This window comes from Rousettus aegyptiacus, unplaced genomic scaffold (assembly GCF_014176215.1).
Source record: "Rousettus aegyptiacus isolate mRouAeg1 unplaced genomic scaffold, mRouAeg1.p scaffold_m13_p_4, whole genome shotgun sequence".
NCBI lineage: Eukaryota > Metazoa > Chordata > Mammalia > Chiroptera > Pteropodidae > Rousettus > Rousettus aegyptiacus.
Genome location: NW_023416307.1, coordinates 127,755,155 through 127,771,839, shown reverse-complemented (window position 1 = coordinate 127,771,839; position 16,685 = coordinate 127,755,155). Strand labels below are relative to the sequence as shown.

Here is a 16,685-nt window from a genome sequence, read left to right as displayed (position 1 = left end):
TATATTCTTGTGATACTAGATGTAACACTTACACGGCATGCCTTACTCCAGTTCTCACTTTCATGTAGTTCATTCCTGTTCTGTCCTTCCGATTTAAGTCTTCTAATTTTGGCTGGCCTAACCAAGAGATCTGCATCTGAGGACTAAGAGAGAAATAAATTTTGTGGCAGCAGATAATGAATTTAGCTAGTAAGTCCCATGCTAAGGCGGCCATAGTTGGCTGGTCTAATCTCCCGTGTCAGGGGAGTTAGCTGGATTTATTCCAGGGCCAAGGCTGAGAAATGGCAATAAGTTGCCCAAAGAGATCCCTAAGTTTCCAAGAGAAGCTGGCTGTGGCTAGTTGCTAGGTGTTAGGAAATCTGAAGATGACACCATAAAATATGCCTCTTTGAGAGTTATTTTGAGCTGAAGGCATTTAATAAGCCTTAAATGCATAAAAAACTCTGGGAAATAAATTCCCCTCTAAATGGAGACAGACACTTTTCTGACCCCGCCACGGGCCTTAAGTGTGTTGAAGGAAAACTTTTTCCTCCCCTACTTAAATTATCAGCTTTGTTCCCCAAATCCCTGCAAAACAAGTGCTTCTCAGACCTCTGTATCCAGCTGCTGTCATACAAGTGTTCCAATCTGGAAAGCCAGCCCCTCAAAGGACAGAAACAATGCTGGCTTGGTAGCTCAGAGCCCTCCAGGGTTGAACAAGGAAAGGTATAACAGGTTTTCTCAGACCTTAGGAGGAAATTTAGAGTCTGGTGCATGCTGGGCTAAATTTGCACCTGCATTCTACTTATCAGCACATATACACTTGCATAAACATGCCTCTTGGGAATTTTATAGGATGTAAACTTTAATGATTTTTAGTAGATAAAATCTGTTGGATGAAAAGTAGCTGTCTTATGTGGGGCTACCACCTTGATTAAACCTAAATACCTATAGCAGGGAAAACAAGACAGACCACATATAGGAGGGACTGACAAGTGGTAAGGTCAGGGAAGAAAGGCAGGCTGCTCAGATAAGAAGGAACCCACCCTTGTAGGAAGCTGGTCATATGGTAAACTACCCTCTAAGAATGCCCAGTTATGTAGTAACTGACAATTATCCTTTCAGCTTTGAAGAAAGGGAGATGCCTTATGAAAACCCAGGATCTGAATATGTCTATCATTGCCTCTTTCCATTTCTAACCTGCTGAATCTGTTGAGTTCAAGTGAGAGCTCTCTGATCCATCAGAGTAATTCACAGCATTACCCCAATATGAACAGAAACACAAGTGAAATGATAAGAGACTTTCCAAGTTGGATGTAAAACAATGAAGAAAAAAGTTTAGGTTTTTTGTTTGTTTTTAAATTGCAAAAATCATGGAACCACAATTTCAGAGCTCTGGTACTAGAAACCATTTTAACCGCTACTATGGGGAAAGATAAGATCTTGATGCTCAGCGAAACTGCAACAATTCTTAGAATTTATCAATTCTTAATCCACAAATAGTTTTAAGTTCAAAATATAAAGTTCATCAAGATAAAGTACTATTAATTAAATGGATATAAAGTTAATAAACAGTCTATTTGGTGTTCAGACAAGTCACAACCTTAGCAGAGCCTCTTATAGGCTCTCTTGCCAAGGAAGTAACCTGCATGTCTTCTTGGCGAGTCCCTGAGAAGAAACCTGCCCAATGAATGTGCAGACTCTGACTGAAAGTTGCATATAGTGAGAACCATGCATTAAAAGAAAGGTCTCTGGATTTTGAGGAACTGATATCCATAAGCATTGACAGACTTATTTTACCTCTTCTAATATAAATTATTTAACTTCTATTTGTAGTTTTGTTTTCTCATTAACTGGCCAGTAAAATGATGAATAAATGAAGTTGTTTTTCCTGATAGTTTTTCTTTAACAGTTAATGGTTTTATGTCAAGAAAATGAACTTTTACTACTTACTTGTGTAAAAAGTCAGGTTCAGAACCATGTTCGGACTCGGGTTCCTGAATCTGCTCTCCCATGGGCCGGCTATTCTCCCGCAAGACAGTGGAAGTGAGCTGTGGTGCTGGCAGGGGGCCAGGAGTCTGAATCATGGTGTCCGTCCTATTTAGCCACGTATTATCCAGGCTTTCATCTATAAAATTCCAGTTAAGAGTCATAGAACATCACGGGTGGAGTAAATGCTAGTACAAATTATAGCATAGACTTGAGCATGGCTCTGGAATTAGACTGCCGAGTTTGAATCTCAGTTATACCACTCACTGGTATGACTTTGTGTAAGTTGTTAAACTTCAAAAATACAGTTTTCTCATGTACAAAATGTGGGTATTAGTACCTAACCTCACAGGTTTGTAAGGATTAAACGAAGTAATATATGTAACCATCAGATGTTAGCTATCCTCACATTATCATCTTTTCAAGTCCTCCCACCTCTAAAGATTAATTCCCTGTAGAAAGGGAAGAACGGGGCCAGCTTGAGACCCCTGTAAGCCTGCTTTGCTCAAGCAAAGGAAGTACCACTTAAAGTCTGGGTCTCAGGCAAGAGAACTAAAAGTCTGGCTGGCCTTTACTGAGAAATCAGCAAGTCCTGTTGTACAACACAGGTCCCAAGAAAAATAAACCTTTCTCCAGGTCGTGGGAATGTGTTGAGAGGCTCACTCTTCATGCCTAAGTCTTCCTTGATCACCCCGTCCAGCCCCACCTACCATTCTCTTTTAACTTCTACAGGAAATAGAATTATTCCTGATTACTTAGAAATAAATTATATCCTGTCCTGCACTAGTAGGTTATTTGTCATGTGCATATGTTATCTCTAATTACATTTAAGTTTCTTCAAGGGCCAGGAAGTTTTTTTTTTCCTTAAGATCATTTATAAAGAGCAGATCAAAGAATTATTTGCATACCTAAACTATATCCTGATAAAATATTACTTAATTGTAAAGTTTCAACCTACAAATTTTTAAATTTTCTTAATATGGAAGACTTTGAAAAAATATTACTGCTATGTCTTTCCTTCTGAAGAATTTTAATCACATAGTATGAATCCCATTCTTTTTCTTCCCCCATTAAGTCTCAGAGATATGTGCATGTTAGGTTCTTCGTCTGCCATCAAACATTCACTCTCTCTGTGTATTTCTTAGGTTTTCCAAATTTTGTCAGACACATGTACATTTTATCAGCTTTTCTGTCCCTGGGAATACCTATTGTTTAGTTAAGGTCATTCCACTGACCTGAAGCTCACTAATGAATTTTAAAAAGCAAGAATAAGTTTCATCATTTTTTATTCATACCGATTTCCAATTAACATTTAATTCAAAACTTTTATTCTCTGCTGCACTTCAATTTTTAGGATCATAAGAATGATATAGGGATGATCATAAAAATGGTTCTTAACGTGGTACACTTATCTTTCAGCTTTCTATTACATGTCGTCTTTTCCAGAATATCTTTCCTGATTCATTAAGTTTGGTCACTCCCTGTATGTTCCCAGAGAACCTTTTTGGCCAATCAGAGCATTTACTATGCTGAACTGAACTGCCTACTTCTGTCTCCCCATCTGTACTATGAGCTCTTTTATCAATACCTTATCTCCAGCATTTAGCACAGTTCTCAGGAAGGTGCTTGGTAAAGACTTACTGAATGAATAAATAACTTCACAAGAACTCACTCTTCTTGAAGAAATCCTTCTAACCCCTAAAGATTCCTCAGTGAGTCTATGGCCATGCCTCCCTGAACAAGCCCAATCTCATCTGATCTTAGAAGCTATGCAGGGTTGGACCTGATTAGTACTTGGATGGGAGACCACCTAGGATGACCAGGTGCTGTAGGCGTAAAAAAATAAAAAAGAAGGGACTGTAAGCTGACAAGGTCCTTGCAATCTGTGAGGTCAATCAAGGGTTGCCTTACCTACCTATATACATACATACATACATACATACATACATACATACATACATACATACACTCCTCAATGAAAATACTTCTTGCAAAGCTCTCTTTATCCCAAACAAATGAAACTTGGCTACCTAGGAGTACTGGGCATGCAACCTACCTTAAGTCACTTGGTAAATTTCAAATTGTTACAAACCAAGTTCACTTTTTTATACTTTAACAATTACAAAATCAGGTTATCTGGTCCTATATGCTTCTCTTAGTTCTAAAGATGATAATTCTGACTGCTCCTCTAGTGAATTTTTCTTGGTTATTTAAAATTTATGAGGCCTTAGTTTCTTCTATGTCAAATCTGGATAATGGTAATGAACTTAAGAGTTAATTTATAAAAAAAAATTTATATAGCATTTACCAGGTGCCAAAGACTTACCTAAGTGCTTTATAAATATTAGTCAAATTAATGATTAAATGATAGACTGTATGTAAAGCACATTCCTAATATATAGCAAGGATTTGATGAATGCTGGCTAATATGAATATTACATCTATGAAAAGCTATAAGAAAAAATTACATATACATATGTATATATGTATTTATAAAGAGAAAGAGATGTGGGGCACCCTGAAAGAGGCTGCTCTGGAAGACATTTTCAAAAGGAAATGACTGGAGTAATTCTTTAGAGAAAAGTACAAAAATAGGGTTTTATATTTTTATTCTCTGGACCGAAAAGATTTTCAGTCCCATAGCTAAAGCTTGAAAGAAAATCTTAAACTTTAATTTTGTAAATATTTTCAAATCTTTTATTCTCTTTGAAATATTCACTCAGCCTAATTTACGGACTGATACTAGATAAGGTGCCTTATATACAATGATGATGACATTCTGACAACAGCTTACATTTACTGAATACTACCTATGTGCCACGTAGTGCTAAATAAGCACTGTGTGTGCACTGTTTTATTTGGAGTATCTCATTTAATAGTCACAATAGCTGACAGGATATGTACTCTGATCTTCCTTCTTTTGATCAATCTCTAAGGCTTAGAGAGGTGAAATAATAGAGTCAAGGGTCTCACAGCTGAAAAACGAGAAAGCCAGGTTTTAATTTTAGAACTCTGTTTTTTTTAGAGTTTGCATTCTTCATCGATAGTCAATACTGTCTCCCCAATGACAAACAAACCATTAAGATTTAAATTCTAATTAATTTGCCACAGATTCTGGCAAAATCTTTGATGAGTCACTATTTTTTAGGTAGAAGTGAGATGCTGAAAGGTACAAAGAAAAGAGAATCAAGAGTACAGGATTCTGGCCACTGTCCTCCTCTCTTGCTTTGGAGAAAATTTATTAGGAGAAGCGTGAAAATGGGGGAAGATTATTTGAGGAAATAAGCATTTAACTTTGAGTTTTCTCTTACTTTAAGAATAATGCTGCTTTAATAAAAGAAATTTTAGTCTTTTTGGATCTATGAATATCTACTATTGACCACATTTTCATTATAATTCAACTTCCCCATTCCTCCCAGTTCATGAGGATTATAAAACCAGATTTAGCCATTACTATTTTAATATACAAAAATGGTCCACCCATGGGGGTAGAAATGGAAGGCTGTTTTGATATAGTTAATTTGCTGCAGGTATCTACCCTCAACTTACCAGAATCTCTCCTATATTAGTATGAATTTTAACAGAATAACATTATAACTATCATTTAAAATTCAATGTATTAGAGCAAGGGTCCCCAATCCCCAGGCTGCGGCCAGGTATCATCAGTCTGTGGCCTGTTAGGAACCAGGATGCACAGCAGGAGGTGAGTGGCAGGAGAGGGAGTGAAGCTTCATCTGTATTTGCAGCTGCTCCCTAGCACTAGCCTCACCACCTCAGCTCCACCTCATCTTCAGCCATTAGATTCTCACAAGAGCATCAGTCCTTGGTGCCAAAAGGACTGGGGACTGCCATATTAGAGGGCTATGATATGAGACCAAATTTTATAAAGTTTTATAATTGTGTCTTTTTTTCTCTATGCCTATCTTCCTCTGTGTTCCATGCCTTTCAATTTATTTTTGACTCTTTTCTGTCCCATTCTGTATATTCCAAACTTTTTGCCTGAACCTCTCAGTGAGTATCAAATACACGAGGAAGTAATGTACTCAACAGTACCATCTTGCTTCAACAGGTTATTTGCTCCGAATATCAGCAAAGCTATTTGTTGAATAGTGTAAAGGCAGACTTACCTTCTACTCTTTTTTTGTGAAGTGGGGGTCGTCCTTTCTTATTCCTTACTGAGGAGGTTTTGCTGCTGCTGCTTCCACTGTTCACAGACATTCTATCATCTTCACCTCCAGTGACTAATGAATTCCTATACGAGATGAGTGGAAGCCAGACATCTTCCCTCCTTTCCATCATTTGCTCCGTAAGGAACTTTTCTAGGTATGAATGACTAGAAACACAATAGAAGAAGCAGTAGTGATTTTCATGGAGGCACTTAATTTTTTCATGACCTGAGGCTCTCTCAGAAGGTTCTGAAAAATCCTTAAGGGCACACTGTTAACAGTGGTTACCTTTGGAAAGAGAAGGACTGAGAATTTAAGGTTCTGCTTCACATAGTTCTAGAATACTTTTAAACAAGTGGATATATTACCAAGGGTGTGTGTGTACGCACGTGCATGGTCCTTCCTATTGTTCTCCATTTTTAAGTACCAATGTTAAAAAAAAAATCATAAATTTGGCTCAAAAGGGAAATCTCTTTTAAAGTGTTTAGTCCAAGACAGGAGTTCTGGAATGGAGTGAGGAGCTTTGCATACACCCTCTCTCCATCAAAACACCTTTTAACTGGTGAAAATTATAAGACAGTTTAAGTCTTTAGGAATTGTCCTAAGGGTATATAGCAAATGGAGGAAACATTTATTCAAGAAAATCTATTAAGTCTCGGTAAAAATAAAGTTTGTAGCATTTGAATCATATCCTGCATCATTCCCTTTTCCCCTTTCCCCTACCACAGCTCTGTGTTATGGAAACTCCCTTTCATCCTAGCTCCCTGTTTAGAGCTACCCTGGAAGAAGCAGACCATTTGTGTGTTGCAGAAGCTCCCTTCTAGACAGCAGCCTGGAGAAATGAAGCTGCCCACCATTGCCCCCTAAAATTCACATATGTTGGTTAGTAACTCTACCCCAGGCACAGCAGGCTAAAGAATGTTGGTCCCTGAATGTCACATCTCAGCAACCCTGTAAAGCAGAGGTTCCATATCCCAAGAATTAGGAGTTACCCCTGGACCCCTGCTCATAGAATAGGGATGTTATTCTCGGAGAAGAGGGATGCTGTCCCAGCCCCCAGCTCCTGTTCAGTAGAATAAAAATTCTGCCCAGGAGCTGAGGCAGACTATAGGATAAAGATTTCCAGCTCTATTTTGGAGGACTGACTTTATCTGGAATAGAGTATAGACTATTCCTTGCCTAAGGGTGTTGTTGAAAATAATGGAGATCTTGAAAAACAAATATGAGGGTGCTGGTAGCTCTTTAATACTAAAAGCAACAATGAGAAAGTAGAGCAGCCAGAAATTTGAGAATCATAGCCAAGCAGAACCCTCCTGGGATCACAGTCAATCCTGGAATGAGAAAAGGCTGTGCACATATGCTAAGCTGCACGCACTCATGGGCAAATAGAAAAGAGGATGGGGCAGCTTTGAAATCATTCCCCAAGCCCCACACAGATCTATCAACACAGTGAAGGGCTTAAACACAACCTCTAACCTCTAACCAAACGCTGGCTGAACATAAGCTGCTCTGACTCAAGAGTAACTCCTACAAAGCCAGGCTTAAAAATAAAATCACAACAGACTGGTTTTCAGTTCCTCATGCAAGGATCTTGTAAGCTGCCAATGCATCCTAACAAGTAAAAAGTTGGACAGACTGAAAAAATCAACAACTCTTCTTGGATCCATAAGAAAGGAAAATCGCTGCCTCCAAGATTGGAGACACAGGTGAATATAGGAAGTCGCAGCTTACTGGAACATATGAACAGAAACCACCTTGGGAACTATTGTTGGGGTAGAAAAATCTGAACTGCTGGAGGCACACTATGGAGAAGTTAGAGAGTCAGAAAATCCAGAGGGGACCCAGTCACAGATGAGACCCCAACAGTACTGTGAGATTTATCTCCAGAAACTCAACCATATGCCCACAGTAAATATCAGAGAAAATTACCACCGTCCTTTGGCAATGGGAGGGGAAAAGGAACTATTTTGAAATCTGGCAGCGCTCACTGTTCTTAACAAAGCCTCTCTTCAGGAGGAAATTAGTTAACCAGACCCTACAAGTTGATGGGGTATTTACTACCTGAGCCTAACTGACCTGGGGGAAGGGAAACAGCTAACTCCATCCCACTCTACTCATCTTGATCCACCTAAGCATGAAGGGAAAAAAAAAAAAAAACCTGAGAAGCACACATGAAATTCATAGACCAGAGTCAAAGGCTGGGACCTAATCACAGGACTACAGAATGCTTTCCTTCCCCACAACACCTCATCACTATATTACTAAAGGCTTCCTTAGAACGGTTCCTTTTACCAGCACAACATGTCCAGCTTTCAAGAAAAAAATTAAAAGGCATACCGAAAGCAAAAATCACAATTGGAAGAGACAGAGCAAGATAAGAACCAGACATGGCAGAAATGCTGGAATTTTCAAACTGGGAATAAACAACTATGATCAATATGCAGAGGGCTCTAATGGAAAAACAAGGATGCTTCTGATGGGCTTGTTAGGAGACTAGATATGGCTGAAGAAAGAATCTCTGAGTTAGAGGGTATCTCAATCAAAAAATCAAAAAGGAAAGAAAATGAAGATGAAAAAAAAAATCCGAGGACTGTCATATAACTATAAAAGGTACAACAAATATAAAATGGGAATATCACAAGAAGACAGAATGGAACAAAAGAAATATTTGAAACAATAATGACAGAGAATTCCCCAAAATTAATGTCAGACACCAAACCACAGATATGAGAATCATAAAGAACCTCAAACAGGATAAATACCAAAAGAACTACAGCTAGTCATATCATTTTCAAAATACAGAGAACTGAAGATAAAGAAAAAACCCTGAAAGATGCCAGAGGAAAAAAACACCTTAGCTACAGAGGAACAAAGATAAGAATTATATCTAACTTCTCAGAAACCATGCAAGCAAGAAGAGTGGAGTGAAATATTTGAAAGTGTTATGACAAAAAAACCCAACAGCCTAAACTTCTGTGCCCTGCAAAATTATCCTTCAAAAGTAAAGGAGAAATAAAGACTCTCAGACAAATAAAAATTGAAAGACTCTGTTGTCAATAGACCTGTTTTGGAAGAAAGGTTAAAAAGAATTTTCTTTAGAGAGAAGGAAAATAATATAGGTCAAAAATTTGGATCTACATAAAACAAGGAAGAGCACTGAAGGAGGAATAAGAGAAAGTAAAATAAAAACTGATTTTTCTTATTCTTAATTAGATCTAAGTAAGTTTGTTCAAAGTAATAATACCAACAATATATTCAATTGTATATGCTTAAAAATTAAATGAATTATAGCAATGATACAAGGGATTTAAGGGATGAATTGGATTATTTTATTATAAGGTACTCACACTACCTGTGAAGTGGTATAGTGCTGTTTGAAAGTGGACTTAGATTAGCTGTAAATGTACACTACAAACTCTAGGGCAACAAATTTTAAAAAATATTATTATGCTAAGAAAGGAGAGCAAATGGAATCATAAAATATTCAATTAAAACCAAAAAAAGGCAGAAAAAGAGTGGAAGACAGAAATAACAGAGCAAGGGCAACAAATAGGAAATGGTAAGGAATGTGGTAGCTATTACCCCAAGTATATCAATAATTAATTTGAATGTCACTGGTCTAAATGCACCAAGTAAAAGAGTGGATCAAAAAACAAGACCCAACTATAGGCTGTCTATAAGAAACTTTAAATGCAGACACATATATTGATTAAAAGTAAATAGATGGAAAAAGATATACTGTGCTAACACTAATCAAAAGAAAGCAAGAGTAGCTACATTAATTTCAGACAGAGACAACTTCAAAGCAAGGAAATTATCAGGGATAGAGAAGGGCAGTACATACTGAAAAAGGGATTAATTCTCCAGAACAACACAATCCTTACTGTGTATGTACCTAACAACAGAGTACCAAACTATGTGAGGCAAAACCTAATAGAATTGCAAAGAGAAAGAGATGAATCCACTATCACGGTTGGCAAGGTCTACACCATTCTATCAGAAACGGACAGATTTAGCAGGCAGAAAATCAGTAAGGACATAGCTGAACTCAACTACACCATCAATTACCTAGATATCAAACTATTACATCCAACAGCAGAATATAGCTCACCTGGAACATTCACCAAGACAGACTACATTCTGGACCATAAGTCACCTTAACCAATTTTAAAAAGAACAGAAATCATCCAATGTATGCTCTTAAGACCACAATGGAATTAAACGAACAATATGATCGATGGAAAAATTCCAAAACACACAGAGATTAAACAACACACCTGTAAACAACACATGGGTCAAAGAAGAAATCACAAGAGAAATTAAAAAAACATTTTGAACCAAGTTAAAAAGAAAATACAACATGTCAAAATCTGTGGGATGCAGTGAAAGCAGTATTTAGAGGGAAATTTATAGCACTGAATGTACATATTAGAAAAAAAAAGAAATACTGAAAATCGGTAATTTTCCACCTTGGCAAACCAGAAAAATAAGACCAAATCAAATCCAACGTGGAAAAAAAGAAATAACAAAAATAGTAGAAATTAATGAAATTGAAAACAAGAAATCAGAGAAAATTGGCAAAATCAAAAGCTGGTTCTTTGGAAAATCAATAAAATTGATAAACTTAAGTTTTTAGCCTACTTAGCTAAAAAAAAAAAAGAGTGAGGACACCATTGACTAATATTGTAAATAAAAGAGAACATATTACTACACAGAAACTATGGACATTAAAAGGAAAATAAAGGAATACTATAAACAACTCTATGCCCACAAATTTCACAATCTAGATGAAACAGACTAATTCCCTGAAACACAAAATTTGCCAAAACTAAGACAAGAAATAAACAATCTGATAGGCTTTATCTATTAAATAAATTGAACCAATAATTAATATCCCTTCCAAAATCGAAATCTTGAGGCTCAAATGGTTTCACTGGTGAATTCAACCAATCATTTAAGGAAGAAATATACCAGTTCTCTACAATCTCTTTCAGAGGATAAAAGCAGAGAGAATTCTTCCTAATACATCTATGAAGTCATTGTTACCCTAATAACAAAGCCAAAGACATCACAAGAAAAGTACAGACTAATATCTTCATGAACACAAATATAAAAATTCTCAACAAAACATTAAATATAACCTAACAATTTAAAAAAAATGATATATACCATGACTAAGCGAGATGTAACCCAGGTATGCAAGGCTAATTCAACATTCAAAAATTAATGTAATCTGTCACATTAACAGGATAAAAAAAGAAAATTCATACAATCATATCAATAGATACAGAAAAAGCATTTGACAAAAACATCCATTAATGATAAAAACTCTCAGTAAACTAGGAATAGAGGGGAACTTCCTCACCTTGATAAAGAACTTTTATAAAAAACTGTACAACATCATACTTAATGCTGAGAAACTTGAAACTTTCCTACTAAATCAGTTACAAGGCAAGAATGTTCCCCCTCTTAGCATTCCTGCTTTTAACACTGTGCTGGAAATAAATTCTAGTTAATACAATAAAACAAGGAAATGAAAAGTATATAGATTGGGAAGACAGAAATCAGTGTCCTTGAACACAGATGGCATGATTGTCTATGTAGAAAATCTTAAAGAACTGACAAAAAAGGAGAGTCCGGTCAAGATGGCGGAGTAGGTAAAAGATGTACTTGCCTCCTCCCATGACTACATTAAAATTACAAATTTTAGAATAATCAACCTGTAGAACCATCTGAAGACTAACTGAGCAGTAGACCCATAACTAAGGATATAAAGAAGCTATGTTCAGATTGTTAAAAAGTGGGGTGGAGACACAAAATAGGTTGGCCCTACACCTATGTAGCCATTGGAAATGGCAGGGGTATCTCAGCTGCAGGTGTCCCCCATGACAACCAAGGGGTGGTGGCCCTACAATGACCACTGCCCCCAGGCCAGAGCACCAGTGCCAGGAAGAGAAGCCCCCACAACATCTAGCTGTGAAAAATCAGCAGATTCTGAACATATGGGTTAGATGGAAGGCTAATGGAAACCCAGGTGTCTTCTTTAAAGGCCTGCACACATACCCATTTGCTCACAGGAACTCACCCAGGGCTCTGGTGGAGGGACAGAGGCTTGGGAAACACCAGGAACATACAGGGAGAGAGTGAGCTGTGTGGCTTTAGTGTGAGGGCTGGAGGGACAGCCACCATCTTTCCTGTGTTGAACCCTTTCCCCACATGGCCAAATCTGAATTTGCATTAACTGATAAAATCAATTTGCTCCACACTAGTTACTCCCTCAGGCCCTGCCCCGCCCAATTTACACACCACCAGATGTATTTTCGGAGGCACTCTGCAGGAGGGCTCTTTCAGCAGCAAGCAGCCTACATTGGCTAGGTCATCACAGGGGGCACGTTCAACTATGGGCAACAAGCCCCAGCTGTGCTGTAGTCTTTCTTGGACAACTTAGGCCCCAGGAGGAAGGTTGCTGGCCTCAGTATGCTCTGAGTCTTTTGCTGAGCGGCCCCAGGCTCAACACTGACACCAAACCTGAATTTGCATTAACCCAGTGAACACCACTTGCCTCAACCTGGTTACTCTGAGACCCTGCCTCTCTCAACTTGTGTACCACATGAGGTCCCATCAGTGGCTGAGCCTTATTGGCAGTTAGCAGGTGGTGGCAGATCTCAGGGTGACCTGGACCTTTTGCCGAGCTACCCCAGGCTTGGTATTGGTAGCAGACAGCCTCAGGTTTACAACATGACCTCTCACATGCACCACTGGATCCAGCAAAGGGGGTGACCAATCCCTGAGCACTTTGTAGCTCCTACCCAGTAGCCTAGGGCTGGTTACAAGCAGTGGCTGACACTGGCCTGCACAGGAGCCATTCCCAAGAGGCCCAAGAACCAACACACCCGGAGTTTAGCTTAAGACCATAACAAAGCAATACTCAATTAGCTCAACAAGCGGCACAACCAAAGGGTGGTCTGGTCAGGTACCAGAGCCCACTGGGACAAATCTCGTTTTGTGGGGTCGGCATCCACATAGCAGCTCATAAGCTATGTTCCAATCAAAAGACATAGGGTAACTGAATGGAAAAGAAAACAAGACTCATACATATGGTATCTATAAGAGATCCACATCAGAGCAAGACATACACAGACTGAAAGTAAAGGAATGGGAAAAGATACTACATGTAGACAGAAATGAAAAAAAAGCTGGGGTAGCAAAACTTATAACACACAAAATAAACGTTAAAACAAAGGTTATAAGAGACAAAAAAGAACATTACATAATGATAAAGGGATCAATCCAACAAGAGGACATAACCCTAGTAAACATTTACGTACCCAACATAGGAACACCTAAATTTATAAAGCAAATATTAACTGATACAAAGGGAGAGATCTTCAGTAATACAGTCACAGTAGGGGGACCTTAATACCCCACTGACCCCAATGGACAGATCTTCTAGACCGAAAAATCAACAAAGGAACAGTGGCCTTAAATAACACACTAGACCGGATGGATTTAATTGATATTTTTAAAGCATTTTACCTCAAAACAGCAAAATATAGATTCTTTTCAAGTGCACACGGAACATTTTCCAAGAAAGACCACATGTTAGGCCACAAAATAAATCTCGATAAATTTAAAAAAAAACTAAAATCATTTCAAACTTTTTCTCAAACCACAGTGGTATGAAATTAGAAATTATGAGAAATGGAAAAACACAAATATAGAGAGGTTAAATAACATGCTACTGAACAATGGATTAGCAATGAGATCAAGGAAAAAAATCAAAAAGATACCTTGAACAAAAAAAAAACAAACATACAACAACCCAAAATCTATGGGACACAGTGGAAGCAGTCCTCAGATGGAAACTCACAGCAATACAGGCCTACCTCAAAAACATCAAAGATCTCAAATATACAATCTAACATTATACTTAAGGGAACTAGAAAAAGAACAGCAAAGGCCAAAGTGAGTAGAAGGAAGGAAATAAAGACCACAGCAGAAACAAATGAAATAAAATCTAAAAAAAAATCACAAAAGATCAATGAAACCAAGAGTTCCAGTCAATATAGCAGAGTAGGAAAATGCTGTGCTGGCCTCCTCTCGCAGCCACATCAAAATTACAACTAACCTAGAAAATAATCATCAGTGAGAATCGCCTCAAGTCTAGATGAACAGAAGACCTATAACTAAGGCTACAAAGAACAGCTACATCCAGACTGGTAGGAGGGGCAAAGACGCGAAAATGGCTGGCCCGACAGCCATGTGTGGCGACTGAGAACTGGGAGGGATATTTTGTCCCCTGGAGGAGCAAGGAGCCCTAGCCCTATACCAGGCTCCCCAACCCAGGGTTCCAGTGATGAGAAAATAAGTCCCTACAACTTCTGGAGGTGAAATCCAGCAGAGACTGTGGCTGAGTGAGATGGAGGGCAATGGGAGTCCCAGGGGCTCTTCTTAAAGGGCCTATAAATCAATTTACTGATATACTCACTCATTCTTGACTCTAGGGCTGGGGCAGCAGCTCAAAAGGTGCCAAGGACATATGGGGTGGAACTGAATGGTCTGGCTCCAAGGCAAGGGCTGGTGGGTCAAGCTTTCTCCCAGGCAGAATCTACTGTTTCTTTGAGTCCTCCCCCAAACCACCTTTCAGACTCAGAGGGCCCTCGTATCTGAGTCTCCATCAACCTGACTACCACTGGTCCCCTTTCCCTGGTGATTCCCTGAGATACTACTCTATCCAACTTGGAGGCCCACCCAACCCACTTCCTGCGGCTTTTCCATACAATGGTCTGTCTTGGCTGATGCTATGGACTTGCCTGAAATCTCTCAAAGGTTCACAAACCCCAAACAAGTGACATTCTGACCTTGGTGTACCCCAAACCTCTTGCTTAGGAGCCCCAAGTACGGCACCAGCAATAGGTGGCATCAGTTCGCAGTTTAGTCTCTCTCAGGTATCTCCAAGTCCAATGAGGGGGAAAGACATCTACCGAAAGCTTTCTGGATCATACCAGGTGGCCCCGGGCAGGGTACAGGCTACGACTGAACTTAGGCTGTGGTGGGTTCAAACCGAGCCAGAGAACAACCCATCCATCTCTACAAATAACACACTCAAAGAGCAGAATGGATAGGCACCAGCGTCAACTAAAGTGAATTCTGCTCTTAAGGGTCAGCCCCTGCATAACAGCTCCTCCCCTGCAGTCCCAATCCTCACAATCAATCAGCCTGAGGATCGATAACTCCAACTGAGGTGCCAGTAGCAATCAAGACTCAACTACAGTGGGAGGGAACACATAATCCACACAAGGGACATGCATGCGAAACACCTGGCTCATGTGACTGAGGAGACTGAGCCATGGGGCCCCACAGGACACCTACTCCATTAGGCCACTCTGCCAAGACCAGGAGACACAGCAGCTCTACCTAATACATGGAAACAAACACAGGGAGGCAGCCAAAATGAGGAGACCAAGAAGCATGTCCCAAATGAAAAACAGAACAAAGCTCCAGAAGAAAAACAAAACAAAATGGAGATGAGCGATCTACCAGATGCCAAGTTCAAAACACTGGTGGTAAGGATGTTCGGTGAACTCAGGGGAAGAGTAGATGAACTCAGTGAGAACTTTAACAAAGCGGCAGTAAACATAATGGAGACAGCAAACATTAAAAAGGACCAGTCAGAAATGGAGAGTACAATAACTGAATAGAAGACTACATCACAGGGAATCGACAGTAGATAAGATGAAACAGAGGATCATATCAGTAATCTGGAAGATAAGGTAGCAGAAAACACCCAGTCGGAACAGTAGAAAGGACAAGGAATCCAAAAAAGTGAAGACAGTTTAAGGGGCCTCTGGGACAACATCAAGTGTACCAACCAACATTCACATCATAGGGGTACCTGAAAGAGAAGAGCGAGCCAGGAATTGGAAGCCTTTTTGAAGAAATAATGATGGAAAACTTCTCTAACCTGGTGAAGGAAACAGACAAACAAGCCCAGGAACCACAGAGAGTCCCAAGCAAGATGAACCCAAAGAGGCCCACACCAAGACACATCATCATCAAAATGCAAAAGGTTCAAGACAAAGAGAGAATCTTAAAAGCAGCAAGAGAAAAGCAGCTAGTTACCTACAAGGGAGTTCCCATAAGGCTGTCAGCTGATTTCTCAAAAGAAACTTTGCAGGCCAGAAGGGAGTGGCAAGAAATATTCAGAGTGATGAAAAGCAAGAACCTACAACCAAGATTACTCTATCCACCCGGTAAAGCTATTATTTAGAACTTGAATGACAGACAAAAGAGCTTCCCAGACCAGAAAATGAACCAGGGGTTCATCAACACCAAACCAGCATTACAAGAAATGTTAGAGGGACTTCTTGAAGAAGAAGAAGAAGATTTTAAAAAAATATGAATAATGTCTAACTACATCTCTCTCTCCTATTGCTTTAAATGTAAATGGATTAACTGCTCCAAATCAAAACACAGGGTGGCTGATTGGATAAGAAAACAAGATGCTTACATAAGTTGCCTACAAGAGACCCCCTTCAGATCAAAAAACAC

At 39.1% G+C, this 16,685-nt stretch overlaps 1 protein-coding gene and 1 pseudogene across 4 annotated transcripts in view; one reads left to right on the top strand and one right to left on the bottom strand.

Annotated features, from left to right (window-relative positions):
• The window catches only part of STAG1 (stromal antigen 1), a 344,141-nt gene that overhangs the window by 4,229 nt on the left and 323,227 nt on the right, over positions 1-16,685 (bottom strand). For 3 of the 4 annotated variants that reach the window (XM_036218530.1, XM_036218532.1, XM_036218533.1), the window contains 3 exons: positions 6,096-6,301; positions 1,933-2,107; positions 33-143 (listed from right to left, as the gene is read on the bottom strand). In XM_036218530.1, the coding sequence (XP_036074423.1) occupies positions 33-143; positions 1,933-2,107; positions 6,096-6,301 (492 nt within the window). The remainder of the gene's footprint in view (positions 1-32; positions 144-1,932; positions 2,108-6,095; positions 6,302-16,685) is intronic. The other variant, XM_036218531.1, reaches the window with a different exon arrangement.
• Positions 3,685-3,803, top strand: LOC118602629 (annotated as a pseudogene).